At 60.5% G+C, this 10,431-nt stretch overlaps 1 protein-coding gene across 1 annotated transcript; it reads left to right on the top strand.

The window, feature by feature from the left end:
• Nucleotides 1-639: 639 nt before the first annotated feature.
• On the top strand, nucleotides 640-8,013 carry C1QTNF6 (C1q and TNF related 6). Its single transcript, XM_030320550.1, has 3 exons — nucleotides 640-751; nucleotides 3,409-3,667; nucleotides 6,309-8,013. Exons 2-3 carry the CDS (start codon nucleotides 3,415-3,417, stop codon nucleotides 6,854-6,856), a joined length of 801 nt encoding a protein of 266 aa, XP_030176410.1. The 5' UTR covers nucleotides 640-751; nucleotides 3,409-3,414; the 3' UTR covers nucleotides 6,857-8,013.
• The last annotated feature ends 2,418 nt before the right edge of the window (nucleotides 8,014-10,431 follow it).

Below are 10,431 nucleotides of genomic sequence, written 5' to 3'. Positions count from 1 at the left end.
AGCCCTTCCTTTCTGTGGGGTTCTGGTTCTTCATTTGCCGTGTGACCCTGGGAAAGCCCAAGGCTGGCGGGGGAGGGGGTTGTTGAGATAACAAATGGGAACACCTTTAGGTGTTCACCCTGCAAAGATGAGGTCCAGCCCAGGCAGTAAGTCCTCAACAAATGCAGAATCAGAGGGTGCTGGAGGGTGAGGGACATCTGAGCCTGCCTTTGGCAGGTTCTCTGACCCCAGAGGCTACAGCCTTTGCAAATATTCCGCGGCCCCCCTCCCCCACCAAGCCCAGGCCCACCCCAGATTCTAGCGCTGCCTCCCCCTTCCTGAGCAACTTGGGGGGGGGGGCTCCTGCCCCGTCCCTTCCCTGGCCTTGATTTTCCAGCCTGCACATCAGGACGCCTCACTCAGGCCCCTTCCGGCTCCAGCTCTATCGGGCCTCTGAATCAAACCAGACCCCACTGGATCGCCAAAGAGTTAAGCGAAGGAAATCCCCAGCTCCCTAGGCTCCCTTTATCTCCACGCGGATCCCAGAAGCTGGAGAGGAGCAAGCAGGGAGGAGGGGAAGTGGGAAGCCAGCTCAGCCCGCTCCCTCCGCCTTCCCTCCGCCTCCCTCCCTCCCTTCATCCCTCCCTCTTCAGCTTGCTTGCTTGCTTGGCCTGGGGGTCCGGGCCAGCAAGAGGCAGACATGGGCCAAGGAGCCAGAGGCTGCCCAGAGGCTGGGGGTCTGTGAGCCGCTGTGGAGGCCGCTGGACACAGGGTGAGTGATGAAAGGTCCTGTAACTCCCTCCAGCAGGGCCCAGGGGGCTGGGGTCAGAGCCCAGAATTCCCTTCCTTCCCCCCTGTCTTCCTAGGCACATCTTGGGTTCTGCTGTCTCCCTCTGACCCTGGCTAGCCCCTCTCGCTCATTCTCCGGCTGACTGAGATCTCAGCACCCCTCACCCCCAGAAGGGCTGCCCCTGCCTGGACACTCACCGGCTCAACTCCGCAGGCCCGGCTCCCTCCTTCCCCAGAGAGCTCTCAGCTCCTGAGTGGAGGCAGTAGGGACCCCCCCCCCCCAACCACAACACGGTCCCTCACCCTTGATCCCTGCCAGGCACCCTCCCCCAGGGCCAGTCAATGATCACGGCTGTGGTTATTATTACTCTAGTTCAAGGCTGCCTTGCTTCCTGCTTCCTGCTTCCCAGGTTACAGTTCTCTGTGTCTCCGAGCTTTTGACTCCCGGCTGGCCCGGGGCCCACAGAAAGATCCCCGATCGTGCCAGTCCTCTGGGAGAGACTCTGCTCGTCCCGTCCTGTGCAGGCCCTGGGAAGACGTCTTGTCGGTTGCAGAAGGAACACGTTGTTTTATTTTATTTGCTTATTATGGAAGGGTAATTGACATGCAGTGTTAGTTTCAGCTATGATGACTACATCCCAGTCATTTGGCAATTCTGTACATTACTCAGTGCTCACCGCGATTAGCATAGTCCCCGTTCGGTGTTATTGCAATGTTATTAACGGTCTTCCCTCTGCTGCCTTCTTTTCCTTCTTTTTGTCAGAGTCCTTTACAAGTCAGGCACTTTCCCTGCCTTTGGATCCTTCCAAACACCCTGGGAGGCGGGTGGTGGTTTCTTCTGCTTTTACGTGTCAAGGAGTGGGAAGCCCAGAGAGGTTAAGCCGCTAGCCCGGAGGTCACACAACTTGTAAACTCTCCCGGGATCTCAGGTCCAACCCCGAGGCCTCCCCTGTCCCCAGAAAGTCACGTCTCTCTCTATGACCGGGGTGGGGGGGAAAAAGAGGGGGTTTTTGCTCTTCTCAAAAATCACTGGGATGTGACATTTACAAATACAAGATGAGGGTGATCATCTTGGACAGAGATTAGGCTGATCTCTGAGAAACTGATCTGCCTGATTGAGCAGAACCAGGAAGCCAGAGCAGGTGGAGCTTGGGAATGGTCACCTCTAAGGAGAGGGGTGGTGTCTCCGGGGACTGCCTGCCCCACCCCCCATTCACTGCTGCCCACCCCCCCCCCGCCCCCAGAGCTGCTCTTTTAAAACCTCTCTCTTACCTCAGTGCTCAGTGGAGACAGAGTAGCATTTAAAAATAATAATAATTTTACCTTCTCTGCACGTATTAACCACACAAAAAAATATTTTTGAATCGTACTAAATGTTAAAGTAGAACGAAGAGGAAATAAACAAAGAAACGCTAGAAGTGTCAAAGCCAATCTGGTTTCAAGAGCTGAGTTTCTGATCCTGCGATAAGGTGCCAGCCCCCAAACACCGCTATCACCTCAAAGGCTCTCTGCCTGGCTTCCTGCCCACCCGCCTGTCCCCGGTGTCTGCTGTCCCGGCCACTTCCTGCCCCTCTCCTGGAACCCTGGATCGTCTCTTGGCCAAGGCCAGAGACCGGTCTTCATAGCCCCTTGGGCTTCTCTGAGCCTTTTGAATTTTCCGGACCTCCTCAGCCTGCTCCTTAATTCCAATTTACCCCCTTGGCAGCGGATTGGCAGATCTGTGATGACTGACGCAACCGCCGTCCAATGAACTAACTCCGGAGCCCTCCCTGCGGGCCTTCTGTGTGAGGTCGCGCGGGTTGTTGACGGTGCAAAGGTGCTGAGAGGGAAGGTGGGCTGACGCCAGCCCTTGCCAAGCCACGCGCCCTCAGTGCCGCGTTCCTCTCAAAATGACGTCTTCTCTGTATTTGTCTCTAACGCGTCCGGCCAGAGAGTCACCTCCTTTTGCCTGGCACCCAGGCAATTGTATCTCAAAGGTACAAGGGCAGCATCGTGGGGCACAGCCCCGTGCATTTTCTCTGACGGATGTCGCTGCCTGGCTGCTAGAGTAAATGAACTTTCCTGGCCCCTTTGGCCGGACCACGGAGCCCCTGTGCCAGACCGTGGGCTCAGCCACGCGTGCCCCCTCCCGGGGAACAAGCCTGCAGAATCTTTTGTGTTTGTCCCAAGGGTCCACCGACCTTCCTCGTGCTGCCGGGGGCATGTGCTCGCCGGACACGGAGGAGTGGGTGACAAGAAAACAAGCCCCGGGGAGGCGGGTCGGGGGGGGCAGAAACAGCATTTCACGGGTGATGACTCTTGGGTGGCTGGGACATCTTCCTCACCTTCCTCAGCAGAGGCCTCCAGGGACCCTTGTCTGTTCCTGGCCCGTGGCTCCCTAGAGGGGTTTCCCTCCCAGGCCCTGGGTTTCTGGGGCCTCGGCCTGCAGGCCGTGCATCGCCGCCAGTCTCTTCGTGACCTTGGAGAAGTTGCTTCTCTGTGTGGGTCTCAGTCTTCTCGTCCGTTAAGTGGGGGCACGATCGCTCCCTCCCCGAGTTATGTCAGGTGGGCGGACGCTGAGCGGGCAGCCTCCAGGCCGGGCATCGGCGCGGTGTAGATGTTAAGTTAAATAGAGTCTCTGCCCCTCCTTCCTTGCTCCAGGTCGCCATGGGGATAGCTGCCCTGGGCCTCCTCTGCGCGGTGCTTCTGTTCCCTCTCTTGGTGCTTGGGGTCCCCACCCAGGAGCCCACCTCTGGGGAAGCTGTGGCCTCCGGTCCCCCTGGGTACTGTCGCCGGTGCTGTGACCCTGAGGACTCCCTGACCCCCGCCGACGAAGCAGATGTGTCCTCAGCCTCTCCATCTGCCCTCCCGTATGTGCTGCCTGAGGTCAGGCCCTACATTAACATCACCATCCTGAAGGGTGAGTGCCCACACGTGGCTCAGGCTAGACGGGTCCGCTTGGGGATGGGGAGGGCCTGGGGGTCTCTTCCCGGGCTGGGGTCAGTGAGGTGGAGGGAGCAGGAAACACCAGGACGGAAGGCTGTCCGAGACCCTTTCTTTCATTCGCACGTTTATTGAGCACCTGCTATGTGCCAGCACTGTTCTGGATTCTGAGGACGGAGCCGTGAACAAACCAGACAGAGAAGCCCACTGCCACGGAGCTCCCGTTCTAGTTGGGGAGGGCAGACAGTGAGCAATAAATATATTACCGCGTTAGGGAGACAGAACGTTGGATGGTGAAAAATGCTATGGCAGTGGTGAGTAGAGCAGGGCAAGGGGCATCAGGAGTGCAGGTAAAGGGGGGGGAGGTTGCATATTAAATGGGGGTGGTCAGTGTAGTTTCAATGAGAAGGTGAGGGAGAAGCCATGTGGATATCCGGGGAAGCGTGGGCCAAGGTGAACAGCAGGTGCAAAGGCCCTGGGGCAGGAGTGGGTCTGGTGTGTTTCAGCGGCAGGGGACAAAAGGAGGAGCTGAAGTTGGAGGCGAAGCAAGGACCCGATCAGACTTGGGCTTCCCCTCTGAGTGAGATGGGGAGCAGGAGAGGGCTCAAGCGGAGGGAGCTGATCCCACTTGGGTTTCAAATGGATCCCTCTAGTGTCGCACGGCGAATAGCCAGCAGGGGACCAGGGTGGAAGCAGGGACACCCGTGGGCAGCCCCTGGGGCTGTCCAGGTCGGAGCTGGCTCCCTGTCCTCTAAAATCAGGAAGAGGCTTCTGCTGCTGGGGGCCGCGGGCAGCTGGGCTGGGGCCAGGCCCTAGACCCCTGTCACCTCTGCCTGCGCTGACAACCACCCCAAGAGCTCGGAACTTTGTCATTCCTCCCCCCCCCCCCCTTTGCAGATGGGGAAACTGAGCCCCCGAGAGGGGAGGAGCTGTGCTAGGAGCACACAGCTGTCAGGAGCAGAGCCAGGGTCTGGCCCGAGGTCTCCAGAGGGCCAGGGCTCGGCTGGCCTCTGAGACCCTCTGGCCCTGAGATCTCACGGGTGAGGACGCCTCCCTTCCTCCACGTGGCCCTCCGAAAACCCTGAGTTGAGGAGGATACGCCAGGGCCAGACTTAGTTGCGGGTGGGGGGTGGGGGGGGTGGACCCTTGGCCGCGGTGCAAGGCTCCTGGCTGGCGTCAGGGCTCCCGGGTCCCAGCCCCGGCTGCTGGGCACCTCTGCCCTGTGGGTCAGGCTCGGCTCTCCCTCCCTGGCTTGCTGCCTCACTTGTAAAACGGAGAAGGAGACCCCCTCCTAAAGCCACCCTTCACCCCCTCCTCCCTCGGGGCGAAGAGGTGCTCCGCAAACTGTAAAGTGCTGGGCACGTGATGAGACCGTTCTCCGTGGAGGCCGTGGAGCCAGAGCGCTGCGGGGACCCCTTTGTCCCCGCTTCTCTCCAGGCCTCTCCTCCCGGGGGCTGGGCCCTCCTCCGCTCTTCCCACGGGTGTGGCCACGGTCCTAGGAGACCTTGGGAAACCACAGGGCCGTGTGGGTCTGTCAAAGGGGAGGGGTTGGGGCGCCTGGGTGGCGCAGTCGGTTAAGCCTCCGACTTCAGCCAGGTCACGATCTCGTGGTCCGTGAGTTCGAGCCCCGCGTCAGGCTCTGGGCTGATGGCTCGGAGCCTGGAGCCTGTTTCCGATTCTGTGTCTCCTTCTCTCTCTGCCCCTCGCCCGTTCATGCTCTGTCTCTCTCTGTCCCAAAAATAAATAAACGTTGAAAAAAAAAAAAAGTTTAAAAAAAAAAAAAAAAAAAAAAGGGGAGGGGCTGATGGTGCGATCATCAAATATGTGGGAGCAGGTACCTGGAGACACAGGCGGTCACCTGCGTCTCCTGAGTTCAGGGTCGGCCTGGAACAAAGGCTGGGCAGAGGCCTGCGTGCCCGAGGACCAGGTTAGACGCTGCCGGACCCCAGGGCAGGCAGGGACGGGCTGAGCCTCGCTGGGTGGGCCATCCCACCTCGGGAGTGTGGGCTGTGGCGCACTGTCCCCTAGGACATTTTGTTGAGGGCCCAGGAGCACCCCTGCGAGGTGGACGTGATCCTTCTTAAGATATAGACAAGGCAACCAAGACCCTGACCGGGAAACGCCCCGGTGGGACATAATCCCCACCCAGGGCCGCCTGGCTCCTACCCAGGGCTTTTCCCTTCGGGGAAGCAGAGGTACTTTTCTTGGGTTCCTTCTCTGGGTCAGAAACGCAAAGCACATCCTGCACGTAGCCCACGTCTCCACTGCAGTCTGGCTGGGGGTTTGGGCCTGGCCTCCCAGGGGCCACACCACGCCTTCGCTGTAGGGGGGAGGGGAACAGGCAGGCGGAAGACAGACCCTCCTGAGTGTTGCGTTACCTGCTTCCCCTGAGCTGTGTGACCCTGGATGACTCCCTCAACCTTCCTGGGACCGGAGACGGTCACGGTATCTTCCTTAGACGGGCATTCAGGGAGGTGAGGGCTGGCATGCACCAAGGGGCTCTGTAAACGCTGGCTCCCGCTCTGGCCTCCTTCTCGCGTCTTCCGCAAACCCACGGAGGGACTCCCTTGGCGCAGGCCTGGGCGCCTGCCCTGACTTTCCCCTTCTTGTCCCCACAGGTGACAAAGGGGACCGAGGCCTGCTGGGCACCCCCGGGAAGCTGGGCAGGGAGGGTCCCCGGGGGGAGCGCGGCCCGCAGGGCACCAAGGGCTCCAAGGGGCAGGCGGGCAGCCCCGGGGGCCCGTGCCGGACGCGCTTCTCCGCCTTTTCCGTGGGCCGCAAGACGGCCCTGCACAGCAGCGAGGGGTTCCAGCCGCTGCTCTTTGACACCGTCTTCGTGAACCCGGACGGCCACTTCGACCTGGCCGCCGGCCACTTTGTCGCCCCCCTGCGCGGCCTCTACTTCTTCAGCCTCAACGTGCACAGCTGGAACTTCAAGGAGACATACGTGCACGTCGTGCACAACGAGGAGGCGGCCGTCATCCTGTACGCGCAGCCCAGCGACCGCAGCATCATGCAGAGTCAGAGCGTGATGCTGGCCCTGGGGCCCGGCGACCGCGTCTGGGTGCGGCTCTTCAAGCGCGAGCGGGAGAACGCCGTCTACAGCGACGATGTCGACACCTACATCACCTTCAGCGGCCACCTCATCAAGCCCGAGGAGGACTAGCGCCTCCAGCGGGGGGCGGCTCCGGCCGGGGGGGTGGGCTGGGGGCAGGGTCGTCCCCTGCGAGGCCTCAGTTTACACCTCCGTAAAGTGGGCCCCCGGGACCTGGCGTTCTGGATGGTCTTCCTCTTGTTTTCTCCCCGCCATCACCCCTTTCTCTCCTCTCTTGGACCTATCTTAAGAAGCCCTCTGACCTAAACGTTCTAGAATTTTCCCAGCCTTTTAAACCGGCACGTCCCGGACTTGAACGTGCATCTGAATGACTTTGGGGGCTGTGCCAAAATGCAGATTCCGATTTGGATTCTGGAGGGGGCCCGTGATTCTGCATTTCTAAGACGTTCCTGGGTGGTGCTGATGGGGCTGGGCTGTGGACCCCGCTTGAGCCACCAGATTCTAGGACTTCCACACGCTTCTACTTTTGGAACATTCTGGAAGCCTCCAGAACATTCTCTTCCCAACATCCTCCCATTCTCGCATCCCTCTGGGGCTCCCCCTCCTCTGTTCTCTTGCCCCTCCCAGCCCACCCTCCCGAAGGTGCCTGGCTCCCAGGTGCTCGCTGACCCTCCTTGGCCTCTCTCGCCAGCCCAGCGTCCCTGGCTTTCCAGGCTTGGTTAAGGTGCTAAAGCCCTGGTGGGCATCTCCTGCCCAGCAGCGCCTCCTCTGGCCTGATGCCGCCTTTACACATGCCACCGGGGAGTGGGCCGGGCTTTGGACCCCTCAGCAGGTCTAGGGAACTGAAGCGGCCAACATTCCGGGTCAATCAGGGGGAGGCTCCTCTGAGCCATGAAGCCAAGACAGGCACCGGGAGAGGCCAAGGTCAAGTGAGGGGACATCAGGCCTTCTGTCCTTTCTCCCCCTCCCAGGGTGGGCCTGCATGGCCGCGTCCAGCCTTCCCCTCCCCCCATCCCGGGTGGCCTGAACCTCTCTCCAGAGGGAGATGGCCTCCGCCCATTGGTGCTTACACAGACCCCGGGGCAGAGGTGGCCCCAGTGGTGGTTTCTGGTGCTCACTCATAGCCAACGGACCCATGGCTACGTGGCTGGGGGCTGGCAGCGGGACCTGAGCATGTGCCGTCGAGGCTGGCACTCTCCCAGCCGCCCCCCCAGCCTGACTTCCGCCCCTGCCCTGCTTGTCCAGAGTGATTAAAGTTCGTGTGTCTCTTTGGCAATGCGGGCTGGTTCTTTCCCCTCGGCTTCCTCTGCCCACCTTGGGAGGGCGGCCCGTCCCGGTGCTGCCGGTGCCCCCCGGGGAAGGCTCGAGAGACGGAGGCAGCCCAGGGCTCCTCTCCATGTGCTTCCCACCCACCAAGACACCGGCCCCCTCTGTCACTCATCTGCCAGGGCGCCCGGGGGCGGCCAAGCTAGCGCGTGGTGGCCACTCACGTAAATGTAGTTACAGTTGACGTAACCCGTGCAGGCTCCCCTTGCAGACTCGACGGAACATTCTGCACCCCTGGGCCTCCCTGTTGCTGTGTGAGATGGCTTCCTGGGTACTGTGTGCGAGAACGAGCTGTGCAGGAGGAACGGCCTCCCGGACTCAGCCTAACCCAGCCTGGTGGCCCACCCAGGCAGGGGGTAGACACAAGTCTTCGAGTCTTTGGAACCTATACGGCCACGAAAGTTTTCCCACTGGACCTGAACTCCCTGCGGCTCTCACCCAAGGGGCTCCTAACAGGTCAGGGGCTACTCAGGGGGAGGCGATCCCAGGGCCTGCTTTCCGTCCAGGCTCTGTTCATGCGCCATTGGCCTCACCAGCACTCCCTCTCAGCATCCCCTCACCCCCGGCAGTAAAGGTTGTCCCCGCCCCCCCACGCCAGGAGCCTTTTGTCACGGTCACGTCACAAGGACAAGCCGGTTTGCTGATTGATAAGGCAGCAAAGCTTTATTTTTCCTTTTTTTTTTCTGGCAGCAAAGCTTTTGAAACTTCTCACCAAGCACCCGCAGGAGGATTGAAACTTGTCCTTTGCAAGCTGAGGTCAAAGGTCCCCAGGCATTTCCGGGCCATGTTAGCTCAGGGCTCCCAGAGAGCATCTCCCCCAGTGTCTCAGCGGACCTGTGACAGATGCCGCCTCTATCCGTGGTTCAGAGTGGCCTCTGATGCCTGCCTGGGCCAGATGTCCCCACAGGAGCCCAGTTCCTGGCTTGGTGGCTTCTCTCCAATGGGTGGTAAGAGCCCCTGGATCTTTGTGATGGGGGCTCTCCCGGAAGGCAACGTCTTGGCGGGGGCTGGGTGAGGGGCCCGGAAAACTGGAGGCCCCCCAAACCTGCTGCCAGGAATGTGGGGGGGGCAGTGTCCCCCCAGAGATCTGCAATGCTTAGTCCTGGTGACTCTGGTGAGCCCATGTGGTTACCTCCCCACCCCGGGGGCAATCCCTTTCAGTTACATATTTTGAAAAGAATATTTCCCTCCGAAGTGTTCGTGACCAGGAAGGAAAAGAGAGGAGGGCCAGGGGGCGAAGAGGCTCATGAAATGGAAAAAAAGCCTGGACGAGGAGTCAGGGGACCTCACCTCAGCTTGGCCATTGCTTGGTCGGGTGGTGTGGGGGGGCGGGGAGAATGGTGATCGGACAGGGATCTGAGTTGAAACCAGGAACAGAGCTGGTGCAGGCAGCTGAACCCAGCTGTGTCCCCGGGGGCCTGCTACCTGGACGGGTGGGCTGGATCCATCCCATGGGCTTGGGTAGGGTGTGCCCGGAAGTCACACAGGAGGAAGGACCTTCCTCTGTTGCACTGGAGTATGGGGAAGAGTGTGGAGAATTCTCGAGAGGGTGATCTAGGAAAGCTTCTTAGTGGAGGGGGCATTCGAGCCGGGCCTCGGAGGACGAATAGGAGTTTGAAAGACACCATGATCTGGGGGAAAAGGGACAGTGGGGTGCAAGGGGTGGCCGTGGGCCAGTGCGGTCTATGCTCTGGGCACTTGGAGAGGGCAGCACGCTATGGAAATGTTTGGAAAAGTGCAAGAGACAAGGGCAGGATGAGATTTAAGGCTGGAAAGGTGAGGAGGCGCCAAGTCATAAAAGGTCTCGAATGTCTGCCTTCGTCTGGACTTGACCCCCCACGTGCTGGGGCATTGCTGGAGGGTTCTGAGCCGCGTGGTCACTGGTTAGAGTTAACTAAAGGGGCAGACCGCTCTCGTGGCCGGGTGGAGTGTGGATTGTACAGGGTGGGACCAGAGGCGGTCAGCGGTGCCGTGGGCCCGGGAAGGGCACGGTGTGGACCCAGGACGCCATCCGGTGGGAAGGGCCGTATTCCCACTGGACTTCAAAGGAGGCAAGAGATTTAATAGCAGAGGGGGGTGGGCGGAGGGCAGCCAGATGGGGGGCGGGTTCAGCTTGGGCAACGGGTCTACCAGGCTCTGTTGCCCCTACTAGACTTTTCTATGGCAGTGAGAAGAGGGCAGGCCTGGGTGCCAGTAGCTGGGCTCCCGTGCCGGCTCTGCCCCGGGGGAGCCCCCTGAGTCAGCTGAGGACTAGAAGACGCTGGGTAACGCATCTAGTCTCTCTGGGTCCCCCCATTGTCCTTATCTGTCACGTCGGGTTCAAAGCCCCCCCCCCCTTGGCCCACGGAGGCCTTTGCGGG

This window comes from Lynx canadensis, chromosome B4 (genome assembly GCF_007474595.2).
Source record: "Lynx canadensis isolate LIC74 chromosome B4, mLynCan4.pri.v2, whole genome shotgun sequence".
Lineage (NCBI taxonomy): Eukaryota > Metazoa > Chordata > Mammalia > Carnivora > Felidae > Lynx > Lynx canadensis.
Note: the sequence above shows the minus strand (reverse complement) of the source record. Positions and strands in the feature narration are given on the sequence as shown.